Source organism: Bos mutus, chromosome 21 (genome assembly GCF_027580195.1).
Source record: "Bos mutus isolate GX-2022 chromosome 21, NWIPB_WYAK_1.1, whole genome shotgun sequence".
Taxonomy (NCBI): domain Eukaryota; kingdom Metazoa; phylum Chordata; class Mammalia; order Artiodactyla; family Bovidae; genus Bos; species Bos mutus.
This window is the reverse complement of record NC_091637.1, coordinates 53,884,520-53,900,767: the sequence shown is the minus strand read 5'-3', so window position 1 is coordinate 53,900,767 and position 16,248 is coordinate 53,884,520. Positions and strand designations below refer to the sequence as shown.

General features: G+C 36.1%; 1 protein-coding gene across 3 annotated transcripts in view; it reads left to right on the top strand.

Annotated features, from left to right (window-relative positions):
- The window catches only part of KLHL28 (kelch like family member 28), a 30,215-nt gene extending 14,949 nt beyond the window's left edge, over positions 1 to 15,266 (top strand). For all 3 annotated transcript variants that reach the window (XM_070358793.1, XM_005892586.3, XM_070358794.1), the window contains 4 exons: positions 7,391 to 8,289; positions 10,792 to 11,235; positions 13,290 to 13,498; positions 14,615 to 15,266. In XM_070358793.1, coding sequence (XP_070214894.1) covers positions 7,391 to 8,289; positions 10,792 to 11,235; positions 13,290 to 13,498; positions 14,615 to 14,778 — 1,716 coding nt within the window. In that variant the 3' untranslated portion in view covers positions 14,779 to 15,266. The remainder of the gene's footprint in view (positions 1 to 7,390; positions 8,290 to 10,791; positions 11,236 to 13,289; positions 13,499 to 14,614) is intronic.
- Positions 15,267 to 16,248: the final 982 nt, after the last annotated feature.

Here is a 16,248-nt window from a genome sequence, read left to right as displayed (position 1 = left end):
GCCTTTCTTGCTTTGTTAAAGATCAGCTAACTGTGTTTATGTGGGTCTATTTCTAGACTCTCTGATCTGTTCCACTGGTCTATTTGTCTGCGCTTTCACTGGTGCCGTTCTGTCTTCGTTACTATAGCTTTATAATAACGCTTGAAACTGGGTAGTATCAGTCATTCGACTTTATTCTTCTTTTTCAATATTGAGTTGGCTATTCCGGGTATTTTGTCTCTCTGTGAAAACTTTAGAATCAGTTTTCACCATCCACAAAATAACTTGCTAGAATTTTGATTGGGATTACGTTGAATCCGTAGTGCAAGTCAGGAAGAATCGACATCTTGATAATGTTGAGAGTCTTATCCATGAACATGGAATATCTCTCCATTTATTTAGTTCTTTGCTTTCTTTTATTAGAATTTTATACTTTTTCTCATAGATCTTCTACATATTTTGTTAGATTTATATATAAGTATTTCAATTTTTAGGTGTTACGTAAATGATAATATGTTTTAAATTTCAACTTTTACTTGTTCATTGATGCTTTATAGAAAAGTAATTGACTTTTGTATATTAACCTTGTATCTTGTAAACATGCTATAATTGCTTCCTAGTTTCAGTGTTCGGGGGGTTTTTTGTTTTGGATTTTCTACATAGACAGTCATGTCATCTGCCAACAAAGATAGTTTTGTTTCTTTCTTTCCAATCAATATACCTTTTATTTCCCTTTCTTGTCTCATTGTATTAAACAGGTGTCCTTTTTCATACTCTTATTTTCTGTATCATTCAGTTTCCTGTTTGTTGCTCACTTTTCATTCTGAATAACATCTCCTTGTTAAATCAGACAAATGAGAGTAGAGAGGGATATGTTTCACAAGACACCATTTTTAATTAATTGCATGTAAAGGAATTGAGTACCTAAATGTTTATAGACTTTCAGATGAAATTAATTGTGACCTAGCCTTTTCAAAATTGGAATTGGATAGAAGATGGGAGAGGAGAAAGTTTATAGACAAAATCTGGCAAATGGTAAGAAAATACTTATATTGAGCTGTTGTAATTACATGAGCTTTATTGGAGTGAAAGGTCATTATGGAAAGAATGAAACTGGTGAAAGTGAGGATCATGAGAAGAGAATGAGACAAGTGCTGTATTGATAGCACTTCACGTTTTGTGGAACTTAGGTCAGTAGGTGCCCAATATGCTACTGGAGATCAGTGGACAAATAACTCCCAGAAAGAATGAAAGGATGAAGCCAAAGCAAAAACAGTACCCAGTTGTGGATGCGACTGGTGATAGAAGCAAGGTCCGATGCTGTAAAGAGCAATATTGCATAGGAATCTGGAATGTCAGGTCCATGAATCAAGGCAAATTGGAAGTGGTCAAGCAGGAGATGGAAAGAGTGAATGCTGACATTCTAGGAACAGCGAGCTAAAATGGACTGGAATGGGTGAATTTAACTCAGATGACCATCATATCTACTACTGTGGGCAGGAATCCCTTAGAAGAAATGGAGTAGCCCTCATGGTCAACAAAAGAGTCTGAAATGCAGTACTTCGATGCAATCTCAAAAACAACAGAATGATCTCTGTTTGTTTTCCAAGGCAAACCATTCAATATCATGGTAATCCAAGCCTATGCCCCAGCCAGTAATGCTGAAGAAGCTGAAGTTGGAACAGTTCTTTGAAGACCTACAAGACCTTTTAGAACTAACACCCAAAAAAGATGTCCTTTTCATTATAGGGGACTGGAATGCAAAAGTAGGAGGTCAAGAAACACCTGGGATAACAGGCATATTTGGCCTAGGAATGTGGAATGAAGCAGGGCAAAGGCTAATAGAGTTTTGCCAAGAGAACACACTGGTCATAACAAACACCCTTTTCCAACAACACAAGAGAAGACTCTATACATGGACATCACTAGATAGTCAACACCAAAATCAGATTGATTATATTCTTTGCAGCCAAAGATGGAGAAGCTCTATACAGTCAGCAAAAACAAGACCAGGATCTGACTGTGGCTTAGATCATGAACTCCTTATTGCCAAATTCAGACTTAATTGAAGAAATTAGGGAAAATCACTAGACCATTCAGGTATGACCTAAATCGGATCCCTTATGATTATACAGTGGAAGTAAGAAATAGATTTAAGGGACTAGATCTGATAGAGTGCCTGATGAACTAAGGAATGAGGTTCGTGACATTGTATGGAAAATAGGGATCAAGACCATCCCCATGGAAAAGAAATGCAAAAAAGCAAAATGGCTGTCTGGGGAGGTCTTACAAATAGCTGTGAAAAGAAGAGAAGTGAAAAGCAAAGGAGAAAAGGAAAGATATAAGCATCTGAATGCAGAGTTTCAAAGAATAGAAAGGAGAGATAAGAAAGCCTTCCTCAGCGACCAGTGCAGAGAAATAGAGGAAAACAAGAGAATGGGAAAGACTAGAGATCTTTTCAAGAAAATCAGAGATACCAAGGGAACATTTCATGCAAAGATGGACTCGATAAAGGACAGAAATGGTATGGACCTAACAGAAGCAGACGATATTAAGAAGAGGTAGCAAGAATACACTGAAGAACTGTACAAAAAAGATCTTCACAGCCAAGATAATCACGATGGTGTGATCACCCACCTAGAGCCAGACATCCTGGAATGTGAAGTCAACTGGGCATTAGAAAGCATCACTATGAACAAAGCTAGTGGAGGTGATGGAATTCCAATTGATCTCTTTCAAATCCTGAAAGATGATGCTGTGAAAGTGCTGCACTCAATATGCCAGCAAATTTGGAAAACTCAGCAGTGGCCACAGGACTGGAAAAGGTCAGTTTTCATTCCAATCCCAAAGAAAGGCAATGCCAAAGAATGCTCAAACTACCGCACAGTTGCACTCATCTCACATGCTAGTAAAGTAATGCTCAAAATTCTCCAAGCCAGACTTCAGCAATATGTGAACTGTGAAATTCCTGATGTTCAAGCTGGTTTTAGAAAAGGCAGAGTAACCAGAGATCAAATTGCCAACATCCGCTGGATCATGGGAAAAGCAAGAGAGTTCCAGAAAAACTTCTATTTCTGCTTTATTGACTATGCCAAAGCCTTTGACTGTGTGGATCAAAATAAACTGTGGAAAATTCTTCAAGAGATGGGAATACCAGACCACCTGACATGCCTCTTGAGAAACCTGTATGCAGGTCAGGAAGTAACAGTTAGAATTGGACATGGAACAACAGACTGGTTCCAAATAGGAAAAGGAGTACATCAAGGCTGTGTACTGTTACCCTGCTTATTTAACTTCTATGCAGAGTACATCATGAGAAACGCTGGACTGGAAGAAGCACAAGCTGGAATCAAGATTGCTGGGAGAAATGTCAATAACCTCAGATATGCAGATGACACCACCCTTATGGCAGAAAGTGAAGAGGAACTAAAAAGCCTCTTGATGAAAGTGAAATAGGAGAGTGAAAAAGTTGGCTTAAAGCTCAACATTCAGAAAACGAAGATCATGGCATCTGGTCCCATCACTTCATGGGAAATAGATGGGGAAACAGTGGAAGCAGTGAGAGACTTTATTTTTCTGGGCTCCAAAATCACTGCAGATGGTGACTGCAGCCATGTAATTAAAAGACGCTTACTCCTTGGAAGGAAAGTTATGACCAACCTAGATAGCATATTCAAAAGCAGAGACATTATTTTGTCAACAAAGGTCTGTCTAGTCAAGGCTATGGTTTTTCCTGTGGTCATGTATGGATGTGAGAGTTGGACTGTGAAGAAAGTTGAGTGCCGAAGAATTGATGCTTTTGAAGTGTGGTGTTGGAGAAGACTCTTGAGAGTCCCTTGGACTGCAAGGAGATCCAACCAGTCCCTCCTAAAGGAGATCATTCCTGGGTGTTCATTGGAAGGACTGATGGCTAAAGCTGAAACTCCAGTACTTTGGCCACCTCATGCGAAGACTTAACTCTTTGGAAAAGACCTTGATGCTGGGAGGGATTAGGGGCAGGAGAAGAAGGGGATGACAGGATGAGATGTCTGGATGGCATCACCGACTTGATGTACGTGAGTTTGAGTGAACTCCGGGAGTTGGTGATGGACAGGGAGGCCTGGTGTGTTGCGATTCATGGGGTCACAAAGAGTTGGACACGACTGAGCAACTGAACTGAACTGAACTGAAACTTTATAAAACCGTTTTCATGTAACCTTCGAAATATGGTTGTATTCTTGTTTTATGGATGACAGAATTAATACTTGCATTAAGTAATGTACCAATTCCATATAACAGTATATGAGCCAGTTAGGACTAAAACTCATTATCTTGTATTTCCAAGGGCCCTGTTCTTCACTAATACTGTTACATTTCTGTTGCCTTACCATAGTATCTGTACTCATCATTCTTACAGTCTGTTGTGTTTTCATGTACATTATCTAATTTGATCCTCAAAAACTGTGAGGTACGTATAGTTCAGGTGTTACTAACATTGGGCTTCCCAGGTTCTGCTAGTGGTAAAGAGACCTGCGTGCCTTTGCCAGGAGACTTAAGAGATGTGGGTTCAATCTCTGGGCCAGGAAGATCTCCTGAAGAAGAACATGGCAACCCACTCAGTATTCTTGAGAATCCCATGGACAGAGGAGCCTGGTGGGCTACAGTCCATAGGGTCTCAAAGAGTCGGACACGATTGAAGTGACTTAGCATGCATTCATGCATTATTGATATTATGATCTCACTTTGATAAGGAAATTCAAGGTAAGATAAAGTTAATGATGTGAAGTAGCCAGGACCACTTTCTAGTTCTATTGTTTATTTTGTATGTCTACTCACCTTTCCTGTTGTTCATTTTTTTCTTTTTAGTCTAGATAATTAACTAGTTTTTTTCTATTAAATGAAGGCTTAAAAAAGAAGTTAAATAAGTTTAAGAGGTCAGTACTATAGTAAGTAAAAAGAACAGATCCAGATCTAAACATGCCTTCTGGTTGCTGTTTTCTTAAAATATTCTGTCCTGGAATAAAGTACCTACTGGAAAACCAACAAGTTTCTTGAGACTTGTCTGTACCCTGATTGAGAATTATTCTGTTAGATGTATATAGGATTATTTGGAGAGATCAGAAGTAGAGGTTGGTGATATCAGTTATAATGTCATGTTAACAAAAATTTTTCACATATATAAAATTCAGATGAAACAAATGTGAAATGATGACATTCTTAGTGAAGATCAAAGTTTTAATATTTGAGTATTTTCACTTAAAAATGCCCCAGGAATGAAGTGTTAGATTCTCCCCAGCCTACCAACATTCATATTATTTACTAATGTTCAAAATTTTGTAATTTATTTGATAACACTTTTAAAATAGGAGCTAATCTTCTGCTTTTTTAAGATTATTATTATTATCCCTGAAACTTGTGTTTGAAGAGTGAATGAGATAGGAAAGAAACAGTTCGTATCGTGTAGATGCCTTACGATCCTTTCATCTATTCTAAACAGCTGCTATGAGCCCTTCTGAAGTGTTGGTGTATTGATTTCTTATGGCTGCTATAACAAATTACCACAAACTCAGTTGCTTAAAATAACAGAACTTTATTCTCTTACAGTCACAGAGGCCAAAAGTCTGAAATTAGTAACACTGGCCTGAAATACGGTGTTGGCAGGGCTGTGTGCCCTCTGGAGGTTCCAGGGGAGAATGCGTGCCTCACCTCTTCCAGCTTCTGGTGGCTGCCAGTGTTAATTGGTTTGTGACTGCATCCCTCCAGTCTCTGCCTCTGTGGTCAGATTACCTTCTTTTCTTCTATCTGTGTCAGATCTCCTTCTGCCTTCTTATAAAGTAAATGTGATTGTACTTGGATAATCCAGGATAATCTCACCATCTCAAAATCCTCAATCATGTCTATACAGTCTTTTTTTTTTTTTTTTATTTTTTCTAATTTTATTTTATTTTTAAACTTTACATAATTGTATTAGGAATAGAAGGAACATACCTCAAAACATAATAAAAGCTATATATGACAAACCCACAGCAAACATTATCCTCAATGGTGAAAAATTGAAAGCATTTCCTCTAAAGTCAGGAACAAGACAAGGGTGCCCACTTTCACCATTACTATCCAACATAGTTTTGGAAGTTTTGGCCACAGCAATCAGAGCAGAAAAAGAAATAAAAGGAATCCAAATTGGAAAAGAAGTAAAACTCTCACTATTTGCAGATGACATGATCCTCTACATAGAAAACCCTAAAGAATCCACCAGAAAATTACTAGAAATAATCAATGACTACAGTAAAGTTGCAGGATATAAAATCAACACACAGAAATCCCTTGCATTCCTATACACTAATAATGAGAAAACAGAAAGAGAAATTAAGGAAACAATTCCATTCACCATTGCAACGGAAAGAATAAAATACTTAGGAATATATCTACCTAAAGAAACTAAAGACCTATATATAGAAAACTATAAAACACTGGTGAAAGAAATCAAAGAGGACACTAATAGATGGAGAAATATACCATGTTCATGGATTGGAAGAATCAATATAGTGAAAATGAGTATACAGTCTTTTTTTTTTTTGCCATGTAAAGTACCATTCAAAGCTTCCAGGGATTAGGTTGGGGATGTCTTTTGCTAGAGCAGTTACTCAACATACCCCAATTCTTATTGCCTCTCACTTTTTCTTCATCTTTCCTGTCTCATCTTTTCTATTTTTATTCTTTTTCATCTTCCAGAAGCACAGGGTGTTAAGTAGATGGAGTGGGTATGATCCAGACGTATCAGGAGTTGAGTAGGTATGGTCTAGATCAGTAAGTGAGCCTTATTGCCCTTATCGAATACCAGACTGTGTTCACATTAATTTTTTGTTGTCATCGAATCAGTTGACAGTGGTGGTATCTTTATAAATTCAGCATGCTTTTTCAAAATAATTATTGAATCTTTGGGTAAAGTATGTGAGTTAACATGAAATTGCATTTCAGTTAAAGTATCTGTTGATTAGATTGACAGACATTGATATCATTATTGAGAAAAATAGCCAAATAACTACAAGCATTGTTTCAAAATTAATTTTCCTTTAAGCAGTTTTTTTTTTTTCTTCACTATTGTGTTTTATTTCAGGGATAGCTCAGACTTGAATCTAATGAAGGGAAACAGAAGAGTTGGCAGAGTTCTGATTCAAAAGTCCATGTCAAGAGACTTGTATCATTTTGGAGCCTCTGTTTCCTAAAATCTATAATAACGGAGTTGAATGATTGTTAACATCCTTTCTATTAATAACTCTAAAAGCCTCTGTCTAGTATGTAGTATAAGGTATTTAAAAACCAGCAAACATGCAGATAAACAACAAATCTCATTTATTTTGTGCTACTTGAAAAAGGAATCATTTGTAAGGTTATTTTGAAATAGCTGTCCTTGCCTTTTGTTTTTCTGTAGATGGACCACACATCCCCGACCTACATGCTTGCTAACTTAACCCACTTACATTCTGAACAACTTCTACAAGGCTTGAATCTTCTTCGTCAACATCACGAACTCTGTGACATCATTCTTCGAGTAGGTGATGTTAAAATTCACGCTCACAAAGTGGTACTTGCCAGCATCAGCCCGTATTTCAAAGCTATGTTCACTGGAAACCTCTCTGAAAAAGAGAACAGTGAAGTTGAGTTTCAGTGCATTGATGAGACTGCTCTCCAGGCCATTGTGGAATATGCCTATACAGGGACTGTTTTTATTTCACAAGATACAGTTGAATCTCTCCTTCCAGCGGCAAACCTACTGCAGATAAAACTTGTCCTGAAAGAATGTTGCGCATTTCTTGAAAGCCAACTTGATCCTGGTAATTGTATTGGAATTTCTCGTTTTGCAGAGACGTATGGTTGCCATGACCTTTATTTGGCAGCCACTAAATACATATGCCAGAATTTTGAAGCTGTTTGCCAGACTGAAGAGTTTTTTGAGCTCACTCATGCTGATTTGGATGAAATCGTTTCCAATGACTGTTTGAATGTAGCTACTGAAGAGACTGTTTTTTATGCACTTGAGTCTTGGATCAAGTATGATGTCCAAGAACGCCAGAAGTACTTAGCTCAGCTACTTAACAGTGTGCGATTACCGTTGCTCAGTGTTAAGTTTCTCACTAGATTATATGAAGCAAATCATCTTATTCGTGATGATCGCACTTGTAAACATCTTTTGAATGAAGCTCTGAAGTACCACTTTATGCCCGAACACAGACTGTCTCATCAGACAGTCTTGATGACACGACCTCGCTGTGCTCCCAAAGTACTTTGTGCAGTAGGAGGAAAATCTGGACTGTTTGCCTGTTTAGATAGGTAAATATAAGGCTTTTAAAGGATGGATGTGACGTGGGCTTGATCCCTGGGTTGGGAAGATCCCCTGGAGGAGGAAATGGCAACCCACTCCAGTATTCTTGCCTAGAAAATCCCATGGACGGAGGAGCCTGGCGGGCTGTGGTCTGTGGCGTTGCAAAGAGTCGGACACGACTAAAGCGACTTAGCACAACACACATTAATAGATTGTATACTCTTAAAATTTGCTGATTTTTTAATATTTTTAAAATAGTTTTATTTTCCTGTTTACTTTCTTTGCTTTTTTGATTTTTTCTCTTCTTCTTAAAACACTTACCTGTCTGTTTTAATCAGATTGTTGTCCATTCTCTGTAACACTCTCAATTAACCCCTCCTCCCTCCCAGTGCAAAAATTTTATCCGTCCTACTTACTCGTGAACTTTTCTACCATTTTATGCCCTTTTTTTTCCCTTTGTGAAATCATTTACATCTTTGAGTCAGACTAGGTCAGAGAGGATTTATTATTGCTAGCTATATCAGACAGTACTAAAGAAGAGAGCTCAGAATCTGTGATGAAGGCAGACTGGGACAAGAATGTGTCTGAATGAGTACAATTAATCAGAATAACCACTAAGGAAATAAAAAATAGGATACTAATACAAGTCTTGGAATTTCCATGCAATTTATTTTCTTCATGTAAATATTTTTTAACAACAGTAGTAAAACGGTGCTTTCTTTTCTAATAACTTAAATAGGAGTTGTCAGACTTTTTCTGTGAAGAGCCAGCCAAATAGTAAATATTTCAGACTTTGTGGGCATATGGTCTGTGTAACTCCCTAAGTCTGTCATTGTAGTACAAGAGTGGCCATAGACAATATGTAAACATGAAATGGCTGGGTTCCAATAAAACTGTGTTTACAAAAGTAGCTGGTGGGTTGAATTAGACCCATAGCAATCATGATTTAGAGCATTCCCCTGGTAACTTTAGTCTGTTTTTTATTTTATATTAGATATAGTTGATTAACAGTGTTGTGTTACCCAGATAACTTTTGTACATTGAAAATATAGCTGGATGTTACCTTTGCTTTTCTCTTAACTGAGATTGCTTTATGAAAACGTTTATGTTTAATATATTTGTTTAATATTCTAAAATATTTCCAGACATTTAGTAGAATGAGTTTCCTCCAATAAGAGGAGACTGTTGTTTTTTAAATCAAAGTCAGTTAGTGGGTTCTTTATCTTTTAAAAAGTCTTGGTGTACATTTTAATTGTGGTTTAAAACTGGTATTGTTGAGGTTGGGCTAACAATACCTTTAAAGTTCCCTCATGCCCCTCCTGAATACCATCTCCTTCTCTCCCCCAGAAGTAACCACTATTCTGAATTTTTAATGGATTATTCCTTTGCATTTTGTTGTAATTTTGCCACATATGTGCCCCAATATATAGTTAGGCTTTGTCAATTTTTATATATAAATGCAGTAATACCATATATATTCTTTAAGGATGTGTTTTCTCATTGAACAGAAAGTTTATAAAATTGAGATTGCATGAGGAAGTAGTTCATTTAGTTTTATTGGTATATGATAGTATAGTGAAAGTGAAGTCACTCAGTTGAGTCCAACTCTTCGCGACCCCATGGACTGTAGCCTACCAGGCTCCTCCGTCCATGGGATTTCCCAGGCAAGAGTACTGGAATGGGTTGCCATTGCCTTCTCCTTGCCTTCTCCATTATAGTAGATGGACATAATATAACATTTTCTTTCTGTAATGAATATGTTAACTATAAAAATTAGTTGAAATGTTCCACATATATAGAAAAGTTCACAAATCCCAAGTATACAGCTCAATGAGTTATCACCAAGTAAGCATTACAAACCATTTCACGAAAAGAGTATAACCAACACTCAGAAGCCACCCTTAAGGTCCCTCCCTGTCCTCTCTGAAGGTAACTGCTATCCTCATTTCTAATCTAGAGATTAGAAATGCTTTTGAATTTGATGGAAGTGAAACTGTATTGCAGAATCAATTTGGCCTGTTTCCCTGAACATTATATGTGTGAGGTTCACTGCTGGTGTGTAGTTGTAGTTTGTTCGTTTTCATTGCTGTATAGTATTTTCTTACAAGATATGCACAGTTTACTAACCCATTTTATAATTGATGAGAAATCTGATTATTCTCAGTTTTTGATTATTAAAAATAATGCTACTGTGAACATCATTGTACATACATATATATATATATATGTGCATTTCTTTTGCATGCATATCTAGGAATGGAATTGCTTAGTCATAGGGTGGACACATCACATTTATGCATTCTCCTTTTGATAGATGATTGTGTTGTGCTGCTATAAATATTTCTCTATTTGTGTCCTTTTGCAAACTATGTGTCTAGGCATTCCGTAGAATAGATACACAAGAATGCAATAGCTGTATCAGAGCATGTGTGTATCTTCTATTTTGCCAGATATTGTTTATGGGCCATTTTGATGTTTTAAATTTTAATGTTTGTCTGCTTGTTCTTTAGTGTGGAGATGTACTTTCCTCAGAATGACTCTTGGATTGGTTTGGCACCCCTAAACATTCCTCGCTATGAATTTGGAATATGCGTTTTAGACCAAAAAGTGTATGTTATAGGTGGTATTGAAACTAACGTGCGTCCTGGCATCACTATCAGAAAACATGAAAATTCAGTAGAATGCTGGAATCCTGATACAAATACTTGGACTTCTCTCGAGAGGATGAATGAGAGTCGTAGTACCCTTGGAGTAGTGGTACTTGCAGGAGAACTTTATGCTTTGGGTGGTTATGATGGACAGTCTTACTTGCAATCTGTAGAGAAGTATATTCCCAAAGTAAGAAAATGGCAACCTGTGGCACCCATGACTACGACAAGAAGTTGTTTTGCTGCAGCAGTGTTGGATGGAATGATATATGCCATTGGAGGGTATGGTCCTGCCCACATGAACAGGTATTTAACTTAATCAAGTTGCATACGCTTGTGGATTTTTGAAAGTATCATTAACAGTGATTTCTAGATTTTAAATGATTTGTGCATATAAATGAACTTCTCTAATTTAAAAATAATGTTAATAGGTACTTGGGAGACTTAGTCTGCTCCACGTGCGAGTATGTCTTTAATTATCTACATGGAGATTTAATACACACCTAAAAATCAGTTCCCACTTATTAAATTTTACACTCATTCATCAGTATAAATGGACTGGATTTTAAAATTCATGAGTCTGAAAATATGGTGAAGTTAGATCACTTTAGATTTGGGATAGTGTGTGTATGTGTAAGTGTGTGTGTGTGTGTGTATGTGAATGATCTGTTATTGCACTGCTTAATAGAATAAAAAAGTGAAAAGTGTCATTTCTATACACTTCTAAGGTATTATAATGCATCATAAACTTTAAACCTTATTTAAATATGCCTTTCTGGATTCTTATTCTATAATCATACGTGTATCATTATGTATCTGAGCTGTGCTAGAGTTTAAATGTGAAATTTCTGTGTTTTGTAGTATTCTTTTAATAAAGGAGAAATAGATATGAGGAAAAAAGTATAAAGTGACTGCTTATAAGGAAAATTAATCATAATTCTGATCCTTTGTTGAAAGTTGAGGTTCTAAAAATACCATCTCTAATAGTATTTTTTTTCCCACGAAATTTTTAATTCTGCTTAAAAATTCACCAGGAATCTAATAGTATTTATCTGCAATAGTGGTACATATTTTATTTATTATAAGCATTTTAATGAAAGAGTGTGTGGTGGTTTGTTAACAGACTGAGAAAGTAGTTACACAATAGTATTTCGTCTATAAATTTTTATTTCTGTGCAGACTAAATTTTTCCTCCTTTTTGTTGCTCCTTTAGTTGAAGGAAAAGTATCTGGAGCCCAGACATGCATTTGTATTCTTTGAAAAGCCGCTAGCAGAAATTTGTAAGATAAAAGATTACATACTTTAATTTTGAGATAATGCTGTTGAAGTTTTAAGTTCTTGTTACAAGTTAATCACTAGACTCTTCTTGTTTGGTGATTTTGCTCTTACTCTCTTTATCCTGGTGTACTTTCAGAAATAGTTATAGTTTAGTCTTTTAGTCTAGCCTACAGCCTAGTCCCTATTCTGAACTCCAGACTGACTCTCAAATGCTTCAGGCTTTCTTGAGAAGTTAGGCTGGAACCAGAATAGGCTCAGCCCACTTGCCTTTGTACCCCTTCAGGGCAAAGCATAGGCTTCGAGGCCTTCTGGGATTTTCCAGGGAAACTTTTTTGGAAATTCTGATTTGATTTGAATTTCCTAATCCAGTTTGGAAATGCCAAGAATTCTTGGAATGCACACTTGATCTAAATCCTGAATGACTTGATCTGAATCCTGAAGGAATTCTCCTGAATGACTCAGATTATTATGATTAGCCAGTTTGTGTTTGGAAATCTGTAGTGTTTATTCTGAAGTAAGTCACCATGAATTCACCTGTAAGAAAAAATCCTCTTTTCCTCCTCACCGTCTTTCCTTCTCATAGTTGAGTGGAAGATCCTTAGTATCTTTAGGAAACATGTATGTTCAGTATGTGATTTTCAAAGTCCTTTCACATGCATATTCACTGGACTTTATTCTTACATGAATCCTTGATGTTGTATTATCCCCATGTTTGCAGATGAGAGGAAATGACTTCTCTAGGGTTACACAAATCCAAAGTAGTAGGGCCAGGGTTTATACAGCTTTGGGTATGCATTATACTTGAATCCAAATTTTCTGACTTCAAAAGCTCTATGCCCTTCACACACCTTACTGTTCGTACAATATAATGGAGTAGGATATGGCTGTTACTGCACCAGTCTACAAGGTAAGCTTTTATCCTGCGATTTTTATCAGCAAAATATAAATATTTGGAACAAACTGCTCGTGTTTTATGTCTATCCATTTGCACTTTTAAAACTCTGGTGGGTTTTAGTTGCTTTAGGAGGAAGAGTGACCCAAAGAACATGTGAATTAATTCTTTCTTTTGTGAATGTTTGCAGTGTGGAGCGTTACGATCCAAGTAAAGACTCCTGGGAGATGGTTGCATCTATGGCAGATAAAAGGATTCACTTTGGTGTGGGTGTCATGCTAGGCTTTATTTTCGTGGTGGGTGGACATAATGGTGTTTCACATTTGTCAAGCATTGAAAGATACGATCCTCATCAAAATCAGTGGACTGTGTGCAGACCAATGAAAGAACCCAGAACAGGTAATAATAATGTCCCAATATCTAAACATATAGGACAATATGTTTTTATAGTGATATTCTTAAAATAGTAGTTTCTTGGGATATAACAGTAAATGACTTGTCCAGAAAAAACCTTTATGATGAACTTGACAATCTTGATTAGACAAAACTATATAGATTTCTTATTTTAATATGCCAATGCACATATTGTTATTTTTTTAAACTTATAGAGTACATTTTGAGAAATACTGATAACAGAAAGTATCTGATAGAAGCTCTTTTTGTCCATGTAACAAATGTTGTTTTATGTCTTACACACACACAGTATCTTTGGATTGTTCTATTTGGTTTTTTGGTTTTTATTACTGTACATCAGTGGTCTGCCTGTTCACTTTCAAATGTTCTCTCTTCCTCAAGAGATACAGTTGATCTGGAAAGGATTGGACTTCAGGTTGCATAAAGATAAACAAATACTTCTTTGAGGAAAAGAAATTATCCTTGAACCCAAACTCAAATCACATGATTTTAAGAGGAATATTTTACTGGTGGAAATGCTTTAGGAGTATCCCTTGCATTTATGATTAAAGAAACTCCTGAAAAATAAACATACAAAGGAAATTGAAAAGAGAAAATGGGATGCACTGTTTTAGTCATCTACTATAATGAGTTTCTGTGGTACCATTGAGTGAGAAAGCCCCAAAACAATGAAAATATAAAATAATAGGGTAGCCTTGTTCTTTTTAGAACTGTATATAAAGTAGAATTTATAAGCATAAATTATATAGTTTAATATATATTTAAAATGTCAATATATTTGAAAACAAGTAAATGATTTTTTAAAAAATAGAAATTTAAATTGAGAAGAAAGTTTTGTGGAAAGATACATACTACATTCTTAATACTTAACTGTGGTGGAGAGGGAGAGTAGGATTGGGGAGGAGAGATGAAGGAATGCTTGAGCTGTTTTATATGAAGGGATTTTTTTTCCCGGTAAGCACGTATTGCTCTGTTGCTTGTAAAATGAATAATAGATTGTTGAAATGTATTTTAAGAAAACATTTAAATACAAATTTAGTGTGAAGTCAGCTTCATGGTTAACATATTTTTCCTCTTATTTTTTTAACCTACCTTTCCTAGGAGTTGGTGCTGCAGTAATTGATAACTACCTTTATGTAGTTGGTGGTCACTCAGGGTCTTCATATCTGAATACCGTGCAGAAATATGACCCTATCTCAGATACGTGGCTGGATTCAGCTGGCATGATATACTGTCGCTGCAATTTTGGACTCACTGCACTTTAACTAGTGTGGACTTGTGGAAATAGTGTAGTGACGGACCTCGTGACGCATGAGAGGATGCCCAGGTTTCTGAAGCCACAAAGCTACACTGCTTTCTCTTTAACTTAAAATGGCATGAAGACTCAAAGTTTTGTTGGGTACTTTGAACTGACAAGTAGCTTTGATTGCTCTTGATTACATAGTGAATCAGTAATCCAAAAAAAAAAACCACAAAAAACAAAGATCTTGCCAACTGAATTGTGCACTTTTTTTTTTCCTGAAACTGGGATAGAATAGTTTTATGTTCATAAGTGTACATGTGGAAAAACCCTTGCTGCTTTTTTAAAAAATGTAGCTTTCTTCCTTCTCCTTGTTGTGCACCATGATGAGAGATGCTTAGATGCTGGAGTATACTGAGTCACTCAGTAGACAGGCTGATAGTCTGTTGGATATAAACTCAGATGCTTCACATTTTAAACAAACAAAGGGCTGCTCCCCACCCCACCCCACCCTATTTTTAAGGGTTGTGAATTACACACCTAGTGAATCACCTGGATTTTCTTCCTGCTAAATGGCTTTAGGGCTGGGGATATAATCAGTTTGCAAGATAAATGCATTTACTATCATGATTTGGAGTCCTGTTTAAGCAATCAATTTACTGTGTATGCCTTTTTTATATGGGCAGGTTAATGCTGGATGAATTTAGTTACCCATCTATGCTATGCTAAGCACGGATAGAAAGAGTTAAGCATATCCGTTTCAATTTCTTTTTATAGAAGTACGGCAGGCTTCCCAGTGTTGATGTAAATATTTGACAAATGTTGCCACCCTTAGTGCACATTGAGTTTTTTCATGTAACCTTACAATAATTTTAGTTTTTTAAGACTTTTGTTTGCTTTTTCAAAGTGTTCAGATATAAAAATGGTGCTAACTGTAGGATCTATTATAAGGCTGTGACAATGTTCTTTTGGATGTTAAATATGAAATATGCATGACATGTTTTTATAGTATTTTTCATTTTTACTAGCTTGGTTCATTTGTGCTTATTAAAAATGTTGGTGATTATACTAATATTTACATCCAAAAATTATTCAAGCAGCCTATGTTATGCTTTTCATGGTTCCTGAATAGTGATTTAAAGATATACTTTGTCTGTTTTTTGTTGTGCTGGATGTTATATGCCCGTCTTAAAAACAGAAATATATGCATTAAATATAAAGCACTAGGCAGTTAAGCATTACCTTATACATTTCTTAGGTAACTGAATATTTTAAAGTTATTGAGGAAAACTGGAACTCGATGTTTACCTGAGTAATGGTTCTAATTCAGTTCTCCTTTGACTAAAGAAATGATCTTTTAAAGTAAAATTGTTTGCTATAAACTAAGTGACAGCTTATTTAAAAGAACTGACTAATTCATTTTGTTTTGCATGTTTTAGTAAATGTCTGTTCATCTTGAATACGTTACTTTGCATTAGAGTGTTGGTACTTGTAT